Genomic DNA, 14,157 nt, shown 5'->3' with positions numbered 1-14,157 from the left:
TTCCATTAAGTTTATGCGCGCAGCGCGCGACTCGCCGGGCATGTTCTATGTTCTCGCCGGGCATGTTCTTGTTCAGGACTCGTGTGGAGTTGGGTATACCGACGACATTTGCGTGTCAGTGATGCAACTAAATGAGCAGAGGCTTTGGGGTTTATAAATAAAGTCTCCCTGCAAGCGGAGTTGAAGTAACTCCACGAAAATAATTCTTAAACTAGAGTTTTAACTCTTCCTAGAGAGTTAAAATCACTCCACAATTACTCCCTAAGTGGAGTTATAATAACACCCTAAAAATGACTCCAAAAGAGGAGTTCATTTAACTCCTCTTGCAGAGTTAAATTGGAATTTAACTCCATGAAGGAGTTACATTTAACTCCGTAATCAGAGTTGTAATAACTCCCCACAGTGTAACTCCAATTTAGGAGTTAATCAACTCCTCTATTGGGGCGAATTACTCTTTTTTTGGAGTTAAAATTACTCCTTTAGGAGTTAAAATAACTCCATAAAAAATAACTCCACCTTGAGGAGTTAGTTTAACCCCTTTACAGGAGTTAAAATAACTCTTTGAAAATTACTGTGTTCCTGAGCAAGAACCGAGCCTTAGAGATATAAAAGATATATGCTTTCAAGCGTTCAAACCACTCTTAAGGATATCCAGACTGAAAACAGAAAGCTGGCAAGCGAGGTGGCCGATTTAAAATCTTCCTTCGGCTTTCAAGAGAAGCAAATTAATTCCTTGAAGGTGTCACTAAGTAAAGCGATGAAAGCTAACGATGCGCTGAAACTCGAAGTACAAGCACTTAGAAAGAAAGTGAATGATCAGAAATCGGAGATCGATGAGCTGTACGAAAGCCATGATGATTTGGAACAGTACACACGTAAGAACTCGGTGGAAATTCACGGCGTCCCTGAAAATTTGTACACTTCCACGGAAGATGTGGTCATCAAGTTGGGTGAGGTGTTAAATGTTCCGATCCAGAGTGAAGATATCGACATCTCACATAAATTGTACAGTGGAAAGAACAACCCGAAGAATATAATCGTAAAGTTTATCAGCCACAAGAAGAAAACTGCACTTTATAAGAAGCGAACGGAACTTAAAAATGTGAAGATTACATAGTTGTTTCCACATTCCACAATAGCCGCGGCTTTGGCCTCCCAACGACTCTACATCAATGAAAACCTAACGTCCTTCCGAAAAGATTTAATGAAAGAAGCCAACCAAATGAGAAAAGATGGACTTTTGGTCAGTGTGTGGTCCATGGACGGCAAGATTTTTGTGAAGACCTCGCCTGATGGCGCACCCAAACGAATCCATTCCCAGGAAGACCTCGACAACGTATGACTGTAAGATAGCCTGACTGCGCTTTAGCGCATCTTTATTTCTAAGTTCAATTGATAAATTATTGTTTTTGTTTTGAATTCGAATTAGGACGGATAAGACACAAAGTCCTTTACGCCCTTAGATAGCATGCAGTTATACGCTTGTATATGTTTGTGTTTTGTGTATGTGTTTGTTTCGATTGTATTCGTCAGTGTAATTTTGTTGTTTTCTTCCTTTTTATTTCATAGCGACAGTCTAATCATAAGTTGGTATTATTGCGAACCTGTGAATTTCAAATCTGCTCAGTTATCAGTAGTTGTTTCTCATGATAGAATTATCGTTTGTCAACATTAGCATGTAACGGTCATGTCGACGCAAGTAAACATCAGTATCCTATCTTTAAATGTTAGAGGCTTAAGAAACCAAGTTAAGCGAAGGAGTATTTTTAGATTCCTGAAAGATCAAAATTGCCAGATTTACCTCCTCCAGGAAACATTCTCGGAACAAAAAGATGAACCGATATGGAAGAGTGAGTGGGGAGGTGCTATTTTCTTTTCCCACGGGTCAACCCATAGCAAAGGAGTTTCTATTTTGATAAATCCTTCAAGCAAACTGAACGTGCAAGTGACCGGCAAGGATCTTGACGGCAGAATTGTGTCAATTAATTTGATCTACAATTCAGCCAAAATTTCAATCTGCAATATTTATGCTCCGAATGACTCTCAACAACAACAGAAATTCTTGTTAACTTTAAATAGATACCTGATGTCACACACGGAAATTAGTAATCTTATTGTGGGAGGCGATTGGAACGTTACCTTGCAAGCCTGTGACAAAAAGGGCGGTATTCCTTGGAGACCAACTTTATATCGTGATAAACTTATTGCGATAATGGATGACATTGGCTTAATCGATGTTTTTAGGAAGCTTTATCCAAATGAAAGAAGCTTTACTTATGAGTCCAAATCGCTAAAAGTTAAATCCAGAATTGATTTCTTCCTAGTATCGAAATCAGTGGAAAACTGGGTCGTTAAAACTAATACGAAAGTTTCAAACGCTCCGGATCATAAAGCCGTTGTACTTGAGCTTAAAATTCTCAGTGAAAAGCGTGGCCCCGGCTTGTGGAAATTCAATAACTCCCTTGTGGAAGACAATGAATATGTCGAGCTTATAGAAGAAAACTACGCGGCGATACGTGAGAAGTGTTCAGATTTGAAAGACGATCGGTTAAAATGGGAATTAATTAAAATGGAAATAAGACGTCTCACCATTTCATACTCAAAACACAAAGTAAAACAACGGAGAATTCGAGAAACGGAGCTTCAAAAGCGTTTGGAAGCTTTAGAAATTAAAATCAACAACTGTAATACGGACGAACAGTCAAGCGCTGAAATTGAAGAATACGACAACTTAAAAACCGAACTTCAACGTATTTATGAAGCCAAAGGAAAAGGTGCAATTTTTCGATCTAAAGTCAGGTGGATTGAACAAGGTGAAAAACCTACAAAGTATTTCTTTAATTTAGAGAAAAGGAATTTCAACCGTAAAGTTATTACGGAAATAAAACGGGAAGACGGCAAAATACTTGTTGAAGAAGACGAGATTATGAAAGAAATCGAATCCTTCTATGAAAATTTATATGCTTCGCATGACGAAGACAACAATGAGTGCTTTAATGATTTTGTACATGATCTGCAAACTGTTAAATTAACAGACGAAGAAAGAGAGGCCCTAGAGGGTTACATAACGATAGAGGAATGTTCCAAAGTCTTAAAAACCTTCCCTGCTGGTAAGTCGCCTGGAGATGATGGATTCACGGCGGAATTCTACAATTGCTTCTTTGATTTGGTGAGCCGCGACTTAGTAAATAGTTTTAACACTGCATACAAAGAAGGAAAGCTGTCGATATCTCAACGCAGAGGTGTAATAACTCTTGTGCCAAAGGATGACTCTTGTTTGTCGGAACTTTCAAATTGGCGCCCAATTACACTTTTAAACTTAGATTATAAGATCGCGTCAAAAGTAATAGCAAAAAGAATAGAAAATGTTTTACCAAGAATAATCCACGTCCCTGACCAAACTGGTTTTGTAAAAGGGAGATATATTGGTCAAAATATAACGTTGATAAACGACATCCTGGAACAGACCAAACTACAAAATATTCCTGGAATATTACTTTTACTTGACTTCCGGAAAGCATTTGACACCATCAAATGGTCCTTTATCCAGAATACTTAAAATCTCCTTAACTTTGGTGTCAGCATCAAACGGTGGGTCTCCACTTTTTATACTACACCTGAAAGTGCGGTACTGAACCTGATGGATTTTCCACAAATTATTTTCAATTATCAAGAGGGGTTAGGTAGGGTTGCCCTCTGTCACCCTACCTTTTCATCTTGGGAGCTGAAATTTTAGCATGTAAGATACGACAAGACAAACAAATACAAGGAATCAAAATTTTCAACTCCGAAGCCAAGATAAGTCAATTTGCCGACGATACATCCTTAATTTGTAATAGCTGTGACTCTGTTGAAAAAGCAACTCAAGTGATAAACTCCTTTGGGAATGTCTCCGGTTTTTGATTAAACCCCACTAAAACCAAAGCGCTGTGGCTTGGCCCTTGGCGTGATAGAGAAGAAAAACCATTCGGGTTTAAATGGCCTAAATAACCCGTTCGAGCATTAGGTATCTTCATATCGTATGATGAAAAGCAAAATAATAAAAAGAATTTTCTGGTTAAAATCGAAAAATTAAGCTCTAAACTAGAGATTTGGCGATCTCGAAATCTTTCAATACTAGGCAGATCCCTAATCACAAAATGCCTTGGTATCCCGCAGTTAGTCTACTCTATGTCACTTCTAGATGTTCCTACCAATTGTATACCAACTATTAATACATCTATTTTTCAGTTCATCTGGAAAAAAAGGAAAGACAAGATTAAGCGTCAAGTGATGTTTCAAAATTACGAAAAAGGAGGATTACGTGTTCCAAACGTAGATGTAATGACAAAATCCTTAAGGCTAGCTTGGATATCACGACTTCTAGATACCAATGAGACAAGAAATGAGGTTTGGAAAACAATCCCAAACCATTTTTTTGATATGTACGGCGGTCATAATTTTTTGTTAAGATGCAATTATGATTCAAAGTTTCTTGAGCGGACTGGTATGCCTCAATTCTATAATTCAATGCTGCAATCCTTTCTTGAACTAAAATTCTCCTATGAAACTGACTTTGGGCAAGATATGGTCTTATTTAACAATAAAGAAATTCGTATCGATCAAAAGACTTTCTTTTACAAATCGTGGTTTAAAAAAGGAATTTTCCGTATACACGACCTCCTCAAGAGGAATGGAACTTTTCTTTCTCATAGTGAATTTACCCACAAGTATGACTTAAAATGCAATTTCCTACAGTATCTGCAAGTAGTTTCAGCAATACCCCGACGACTCGTTGAAAAGGCAAAGCAAAACCTGGATGTCAAATTTACTTTTTCACCAGAAAACAGTCTTTTCCAGCTATCATCTTCAATAAATGTGAACCTTCTAAAAATGAAAAGTAAAGATTACTATTGGTTTTTTCAAAATAAACTAGATGCAGAACTAAAGGCACCTAGAAAATGGACTCGTGATTTGCATATAAGTGACATAGAATTTAATGTCTACTTCAAAAACCTTAAAGGTATCTGCAAAGAAAATAAATTAAGAGAATTTTACTTTAAATTTCTACATAGAATCATTGTAACGAAAAAGGAGTTATGTCTGTACGGAATAGAGCCTAACAGTGCATGCGTGTACTGTCAGGAGTCTGACTCGATAAGCCACTCATTCATCCATTGTCGATGGTCAAAAAATTTCTTCGCTGAAGTAATTAAGTGGTTTAATAAGGAAAATGACACCTCCTACTCACTTAACACAATTGAATTACTCTTTGGGAAATTATCAAATGAACCTGACTCCGTTTCATCCCAGATGATGTTGAAAAAGCTTAACTATGTCGTTCTGTTTGCTAAATACTATATTTATAACAATAACCTTAGTTCAAAACAAGGAAGCTTGAACGAATTTATTAAGAAACTGGAATTTAAGTATCATTTAGAAGGATTTTGCCTCGAAATGTAAATAAAAGGTAATTGTAAGTTAAAAAAAGTTTTTTTATATATATATATAATAATTAGCACAGTTTTCGCTGAAAAAAAAATATAATAATACAGATAGTTTATTTTCACCGACTAGACGTCGTATGTATGTTTAACTAATTAAGTGTACGTATTTTTTCTCTTTTTTTGTTTTTTTCTGTTTAACTTTTCTTTTGCTGTTTCCAAAAAATGTAAAATAGTATAACGTAGGTTAATTTAGTTTATTTGAAATGTAGTGTACGATGTGTAAGGTAGTGTAAGTTGATTAAGTAAATTACATTGTAATGTAGTGTTATGTGTCTGAAATAATGTGTATTATATATATATATATATAAAAAAAAAAAAAAAGTTGTTACACATCCAACGATCTATTTCTTCAACACAGCGTTCAACACGCAACTTTGCTTCTTCAAGGTCAACACAGCAATCAGTCTTGAAGGATATATAAAGTTGCGTGTCATCAGCATACAGATGATATAGCAAGTTGTGCTGCTTGATGATATCAGCAATCGGTGCAGTGTAGATGAGGTACAGCAGTGGGCCCAGTACTGACCCCTGAGGCACCCCGCGAAGCAAGGGTCGATTTGACGACAGGCCTTCCTCTACTTTAACAAACTGTTTACGCGAAGTTATGTAAGACTTAAACCAGGCCAATGCAGTTCCTTTCACTCCAAAACGGTTTGAGAGTCTAGATATTAGTATTGCATGATCAACCTTATCAAATGCTGCAGAAAGGTCTAATAACAGCAATATGACCGATTTGTTTTGATCAAGAGCACACAAGATGTCATTTTGTTCTCTAAGAAGTGCTGTTTCAGTTGAGTGAAATTCCTTGTATGCTGACTGAAACGTCTCGTCAAGGTGGTTGGTCATAACATGTTTCGTTAGCTGAACTGCTGCACACTTTTCCACCAGTTTAGAAATAAACTTTAAATTTGAGATTGTTCGAAAGTTTGAAAGCTGCTTGAAGTCGGCAGTTGGTTTCTTTAAGGTTGGTGAAAGTGAAGCAATCTTTAGGACATCAGGCATCATACCAGTTGCTAATGACGAATTAACAATCCTGGTGATAGCAGGAAGGAGTATAGGGAAGCAGCTCTTAATAATAGATGCCGGAAGCGTATCAAGACAACAAGACTTGCTTAGAGGCTTATAAGCAAATTCTTTGACATCCTCTTGACTGACCTCATGAAAGTTGTTTAATTCAGCAGCGATTGTAGGCAATCTATCATCATCACCTAGCAACAGATTTCTGTTTCTCGCTACAAGGACGGTGTGAATCTTTTCAACTTTGGCAGTAAAAAAGTCAGCAAATGAATCAGCTAGTAAAGCATTGCTACGGGAAGGCGGGTATCGCGTCTCATGGGACTTCTGCATAAACTTGTTTACAGTCCTAAACAGCATCCCTTGGTCTGAAGAATGATCATTAATAAGTGATGTGTAATAAGTAGATTTAAGGGAACTTATCAAATTGTTGACGACACAACCCTGATACTGGTATGCTTCCCGATCACTTTGGAGCCGAGACTTCCGCCATTTTCTCTCTAGTCGTCGTTTAATTCGTTTCTCGGTAGCAACGTTCGGCGAATACCAAGGTGCAGCAGGTCGTATTGTCACCAAACGCTTTTTTAGCGGGGCATGTTGGTCCAACAGTGATCGAAGAACGGTATCACATTGGTGAACTGCACTATCTAAGTCCATGGGTTGTTCCTGGACAATCTTAGAATTGCGAACATCCTCGCAAAAAGAGTCAATATCTAAGGTGCGCAGTTTTCGGAAGCTGATAACTTTTTTGCTAAATTGCGGTTTCTTGAGAGATAGGTTACACAGCACGACAAGATGGTCAGAGATCATTGGGTCACGGATCTTAATGTTTCTAACAATCTGCTCATTTAATCTTGTTATCAGCAAATCCAGGGTGTGGCCACTTGCATGAGTAGCAGAACAGACGTGTTATTTAAGATCAAAAGTTTCAAGAATTTCAAACAACTGCTTAGTATGAACATTGTGAGAATTTTCCATGTGAAAGTTTGGATCACCAAGAATCATTAAACTAGCAGAGGGCTCGGATAATACATGTTCAAGCAATCAATCAAAAACATGGCATACGACATGTTGTTTGGCGGTCGATAGACGATTAGAATTCTAACACTCTGGAGGCTTCGGAGTCGGACATCCATGAATTCGAATGTTTCAAAGGAATCCGTGGCTGAGGTGTTAATATCAAGACTATCTTTGAACAACAAACCAACTCCTCCTCCTCTACCGTGTGGTCTAGGGACATGTAAGAACCTGTACCCAGTAGGGAACAGGGTACCCACCTCAATGTCATCAATATTCCCAGGTCTTAGCCATGTCTCAGTTAAAGCCAGAATATCTATATCATTGTCCACAACAAAATCTTTTACAGCCATCGCCTTGTTTTTAACAGATCTAGTATTCATGAGACAGAACTGTAGATAACTGGTGCTCTTTATCGGTGAACAATGAGCTTCCGGACCAGGCATTGGATGTACTTCACCACTGAGCTCAATGCATAATTCCATTACATTGAAGGTAGCAACGGAGTTAAAATAAAAATTTACACGGCATTTAAACCATTTCTTCCTCCGTATTTTCAAAAGCGCAAGCTTCCATTTGATAGCTTCTATGCAGGGCTCATTAGCAGTTCTTTGTCGCGTGCATGGCAATAGTTCATTCTTGTCATGCAAGTTTCCATTGAACAGCTTCTGTGCAGGGCTCATTAGTGGTGTTTTGTCGCCCCCAAGACAATGGTCTATCTTTGCCATGTTCAAGGTTGTTTTTGGCAAGGATGACTAGATGCAAATAAGGCGAAAGTGAAGTCAATCCAATAGTAAAATCGACAATTCCCTGGACCAGAAACAATCCTCTCAAAGCACTTTCATTTCCATAGGGCGACCAGACAGTTTCCAACGTCCCTGAGGCGGACAAGACTGGAAATAACCCGGTATATAATATTCAAATGGCCTCTTGTCATGTTCAAGAAAAGCAAAGGAAAACAATAATTATAAAAGTAAATTATACTTCTGATAAAAAAATTTCCCAGAATCCTTTGAATCCTTTGTAATGCACATGAGCACATATTTTTCTTTTTCATTCACAGGTGTTCCCAGGAAACACAGATCAACATAGTATTGTGAAACATTCACTCAGTACTGACGTCAAAGCCAGATTTGTTCGGTTTTATCCCGTCACTCACAAGGGCCATCCTTGTATGAGAGTTGAAATATTTGTACTGAAGTAGAAACACCAAATTCTGCCCGCCATAAAAACAATAAATTCAACCTTCTTTTCCGTCGATATCTCTTGCTTCTTGTCGAGAAAAGTCTTGAATGTGATAAAAGTAAGCAAACGGAGCTTAAGCTCTAGTCAGTAAAGAACGTTCTCATGTGTTTTAAGCCTGGCAACGGCACCGAGAAAGACTTCAAAACACAATGATTATGAAGAGTTAGCCTGCGAACAGGCTCTCAAGTGGAGCAATAATTCGGGGGGCGAACGAGCTGAGCGTGGCCCTTGCGTTTCTTCCTCCCCCAGGCCACGCTCTGCTCGCTTCGCTCGCCGGTTTCTTTTTTCTCGCCCTGTCCTACTAGGGAGCCTGTTCGTAAGCTAATGAAGAGTACATTCGCATGCTTGTTCGGTTCGTTTTGAGCCCCTGTCTTAGAAATCCAACAAACCAAAAAAAACATATGATTTGTTTTGTTCCGTTTTTGTTTTACACATTCTGTATTGCAAATGCGTTGCTCAGGTATCCAATCACAATGCGTCATAGACCAGTACGCAGATTTTACTGTTAAATCTTAGTTAGTCAATTTTTTAGCTACCTTCTGTAAACAATAGTATTTTAGAGTGTGGGGAATTTGAACCGCGACGGCTAGCGAAATCATTTATATGTTCCAATCTTAAAGGGGCTATGTCACGCACTGACTAACTTGTCATAGAATTAACTGAAATATCACAATTAACTGTTTAAAACTGTAGAAGAATTCAAAAGAAACACAGAAAGGCCAAAAAGGGGCTTGAATGGACAAAATTCGAGAAGATTGAAACGGATTGCGTTTGGGTGATCTTGAAAAAAAGTCGGGCCGACGTTTCTTAAGTTTATCTCAACTTGTATAAAGATGTTATTGACAATGCTCGAAAGTCATCCTTGTTTGTCATGTGGTCGTGTTTTTGCCTAAAAAAAGACCTTTGCTCTGACAATTTGAATTTAAGAGCTCTTTATGAACAGAAATTTATAGAATTACCTAAAATTGCGTGACATAGCCCCCTTTAAGCTGAAAGGAGGATAGTTTTGACACCAATACGCAAAGGCCTAGGATAGGCAAGATTCATGCAATATCAGCAACATAAAATAGAATATATAGAATAAATATTTGACATTCATAAACATTTAGATAAGTTGAAGTTTCTTTTGAATGTAACCTTTAAAAGGGTGTTAACATAGTCAGGTAGCAAAAGTTGCTCAAAAATTGTCGCACATTTACAAAAAAAAAAATACAAGGTAAGTTACTCTGTAAGAAGGATATGATTTGTGTTCCTTAGTTTGTTCGTGGCGGGTCTGTTTGGTTGAAACAGAACATATCAAACGAGAATGACAGTCGACAACGATAACAAATTTAGCTCTTGTTTGACTGCTTACTGTTTCAACTGCCATGCTCTCGCCGAGATTTCATCGAGGGTCCTGAAGGGGTAAAATGGGAACTGGGATTTGCCTATTTTGACTGGGATTTGCGTTTATTTTCACTGGGAAAATGGGATTTAGGTAACTGGGACTGGGATTCGGAAACAAAAAATGGGAATGGGAAGCATGTCAGTACATGACGAAATCTGCATATTTTACGCTCTATAATATTCTTAAAGTCCGGCATAGACAGTTAAAATGCTGAAAATTAACTCTGAAACGAAACCACTACACTGCACGAGTGTCCATCAAGCGTCGATCAATTTTTGTGTAAGTGATAAAGTTACTCAGCGGAACTGCTATGACTGAGCATGGGAGCAAATGGAATATTTAAAAGAAGTGATAGTAGGTTTTGCAGGGTAGTGGTAAGTAAGGGATAAAAACTTGATAGCTTTAGTTAAAGCTACTGAAAATTTCTATCATCCTCTACAAGACAAACGAACAAATAAAAAGTGATGTTCTCAACAGTATTGGTGATAATATAACTAGCAGAACATGATTTTGGATAGTCCATTCTCTGAACTATTCCTTCTGCGACCCAGGTGCGAGACGGGGACAGTCTAGGATAACTTGGATGTGCATGCTTAAAACAAACCAATGAAAAACCACAGAGATGTGTGGCGTTTCTTACATGCAACGTGTGCGTAAGGGTAAAAATAGTTTGCTTAAATGAAAAATTCAACTACGCAACAAATTAGCGCGACATCTACAAGAAAAATTGTCATAACCTTTGTCTAAAGCCGTAATACTTACTTACTTACTTATCCTCATCGGGCCCATGAGGACTCTTGAGGCAAGTCAGAAAACTAAAACTGCGCTATCCATCCCGGTCCGCCGTCGATGCGACAGCAGCCCCCCACGAACACCAACCCAGCCGGTTTCTTTCTGTCTCCACGGTAATGAATCTCCGTAATAAATAGGTATTAAACCCACAAGTACTAAATTTTTGAATTTAACATCTGTGCGTGCGTTTCCAAAGGTGCTGTCGATTATGGTTTGGTTTCTTCAGCTTCCCCCCTTTTTTGGGGGGAGGGGGGGGAGGGGGGTGGGGCTGACAGATTTCTGAGAATGCGCATGCAGGTCAATATTTCTGGACTCGCTCAACGACGCCTGTACCTGGGTTCACCGAAGGAGAGTTCAGGGAGTGGACTACATTTAGGACAATCAAAACAACAAATATATTATGCTTAAGTCCGGTTTTCCATACATTGGGAATTTTACTACTGGGAATGGGATTTGCACAAAAAATAGGCTGGGAAATGGGATTTGGGCAAAAAATAGGCTGGGAAATGGGATTTGGACAAAAAATAGGCTGGGAAATGGGATTTGGTACCCCCCCCTTCAGGACCCTCTTCATCCAATCTTAGCACTAAAAAGTAATGCCCGGCCAGGAATTTGGGGTATACGGTATCTAAGTCTTTTGTTGTTACCTCCAAGGTATATGGTATTTAGTTGCCAAAAAGTTTTTTCATCCTAACTACAGATGCGCGCTCGTGTAAATGGTCATAGGTCATGTCGTTGTACGTTTATCGTATGTGACTCGGTTCTAGGAAGTTATATTTAAATCATGAGAGTCAGAAAAAGCTAAAATACTATGATCTTTAATAAGTCTCCAATTAGAAAATTTAATTGTATGTTTCCTTTGGTTTTCCATGAGTTCACAACTTATAATACTGGATATTTAAAATGGTATGTTTCGTCGATTTTGTATAATTTGTGTACCTTAGTTAGTCAGTTTGGCGTTAAAAGGCCAGATCGGCGAGACTGACAGTCGACAACGGTCGGTTAAAACTACCGCTCTTATTTGACTGCTTACTCCCACAAGTTCGAATTCACAATGTAGAAAAGTGAATATTTAGAATGGTACGTTTAATTTCGTACATTTTGTATAGCTTTCGCGCAATTTCAATTTCTTGGAGTTGTGCAAAACTGGTTAACTATACTCTGCATGTAAATCATTATTTAATTTTTTTGACAATGATCTGTAGAAAAGACCGAGATTTTGGGCATCATTAGTTTTCGTCAGTTATTTTACTAAGGCGATTTTAATTTATAATTTTTTTAGAGGTTTTGTTTAACAGTGTACAGTTAACAATGTGCATTTCTGAATAAAGATGTTTTCAACTTCGCCGTCTGGTAAATTAAAGTAATTAAAGAGGCAATTCATTTTTTCTCTTTTTCGTTTTAAATTTTCGCGATGGCACTATATCAGATATCCATCAACACGTTAAAAACTACCTTAAAACCAAATTTCGTGCTTTTAATAGAAAGTTAACAATTGTAGCACATATCCGCCCCACTATTTCTTATTTTTTTAATTAACACCAAATGAAAGACAGCTTAAAACCAAAGTACGAAAAACAGCGAAGATGTAGTTATAACAAGAACTGTTTTACTTTGCCCTGTCTTCTTTATTAGCCACATCTGAAGAAAATGCCCAAAAGTTACCGCCATAAAGGTCTCACTGTGTATTATGACAGGATATTTTTATACTCAGCGGTGTCTGTCGCTTTCCGCCTTTTCAGCTCCAAAGAATTTGACCCATAATTATCATTCAGCAGCACGTCATCTGTCTATCGGTTTGTTTCACTTAAAAAGATTCGTTGTGATTTCCTATTTAATTGTTCTCTTCCGATCGACACATTATCTTAACCCCCCTCCCCCCCCCCCCCCCGACATCCCTCCCTAAATTTTGTATTTCGAAGGTGATGAAATGACAATTCATAGAATTTCCTGTTTATTCTGATACTCAAAGGAAGTATCAGGTTTAGGAGCAGTACAAAGTTACACTGAAGTGTGTCTTCACGGGTCATTTTCAAGCACGTTCGATCACTGTGTCCAAAAATGTCTTTGAAAAATAATGGTTCGCCAGTTAGCCCAGGCACAGTGTTGTCTGTGTTTTGTTTGCTTCTTTACTCCGCTGGATTCATTAGAATCGAGCTGAAGTTTAATGATCACGATCAAAGGTTGGTAGCTGTCGAGGAAGCCATTTCTCAGCTGAAACATGGGATGGCGGAGACTTCGAATAAAGGTATGGTATCTCTGGAGCTATTTTAAACGTAATATCTCTTTCTCTATGGATTCGATCCTCTTTCCACCAGATTTAGCTATCGCCTTAACATATTACATTAAAGACGTTTTTGTTCAACAAAAGTCAGAACTGAATAACATTCCTTTTATAGACTAGAAGCTTGAAACCAAATATCTCACAATACTGTAGCAACCTCCTTAATTCTTTTTCTACATGTCTACATGTTAGTAATAAAAAAAGAATGCATAAATGATTCTCTAACACTTCCAATTGAATACTGAAAACTTAAAATCAAGAATTGTATTTCAGACAATCACTTTGCATGTAGTAAACGACTTTTAAAATCAATTGATTTTGCGTCGTACCATCCTGCTCGATCGTCACAATAATGGTTGACCTAGCGTCTGGCCTTTGACCGTTACAAGCGATACTTTCATTCACTTTATCAAACCGCCTTCTTCTTTATTTTAATAAATAGCGCAAAATGAAAGTTTTATATTTAACACTTTCTGGTTGTTAGTCACCTCAATTATAATTTTGTTTTCATGGGCCTGTGAAAAAAAAAGTCACGCGGAATGATCAAGAACGCGCGTGACACAAGCTAACAAAACAACGGAAATGAACAAGTCATTCTGTCTAAACACCGATAACTGATATCATAGCATGTACAAGGGATCTGTATTTTGGTATAGTAAAAACGCGAATCAGGTTGAGGAATTTTCTGTGCATCGTTATCTGGATATCGTTGGCTGCTGTGAGATTCTGGCCCAAAAGGAAAGTTGAATCGTTGAGTTTTTGTTTTATTATTTTAAACGACGCCTCCCTCCCTCTCTCTTTGCAACGTTCTTGAAGCTTTGTTACACAAAACAAATATTTTAGATTGTGACGACACGTAATTCGTCTTATTCTACTGCTTTCAAGTTTGTCCTGATGTCACATTATTCCCCTTGGTTGCATGAATATGGCCT

At 38.0% G+C, this 14,157-nt stretch overlaps 2 protein-coding genes and 1 pseudogene across 3 annotated transcripts in view; all 3 read left to right on the top strand.

Moving 5' to 3' along the window:
- Nucleotides 1–9,391, top strand: part of LOC144658160 (uncharacterized) — a 36,153-nt pseudogene extending 26,762 nt beyond the window's left edge. Inside the window, exon 5 of the transcript XR_013571652.1 lies at nucleotides 8,581–9,391. The product of XR_013571652.1 is annotated as an uncharacterized LOC144658160 (transcript). The remainder of the gene's footprint in view (nucleotides 1–8,580) is intronic.
- LOC144658220 (uncharacterized) overlaps nucleotides 1–14,157 on the top strand; it is a 77,612-nt gene that overhangs the window by 40,946 nt on the left and 22,509 nt on the right. The window lies entirely within an intron of this gene.
- Nucleotides 12,932–14,157, top strand: part of LOC144656385 (immunoglobulin superfamily member 10-like) — a 36,865-nt gene continuing 35,639 nt past the window's right edge. Inside the window, exon 1 of the mRNA XM_078516606.1 lies at nucleotides 12,932–13,189. Within this exon, the coding sequence (XP_078372732.1) occupies nucleotides 13,003–13,189 (187 nt within the window). The 5' untranslated portion in view covers nucleotides 12,932–13,002. The remainder of the gene's footprint in view (nucleotides 13,190–14,157) is intronic.

The sequence above is a fragment of the Oculina patagonica genome, chromosome 6 (assembly GCF_052425735.1).
Source record: "Oculina patagonica isolate OP01 chromosome 6, crgOcupat, whole genome shotgun sequence".
Lineage (NCBI taxonomy): Eukaryota > Metazoa > Cnidaria > Anthozoa > Scleractinia > Oculinidae > Oculina > Oculina patagonica.
The sequence above is the reverse complement of the archived record's forward strand: the minus strand, read 5'-3'. Positions and strand labels throughout refer to the sequence as shown.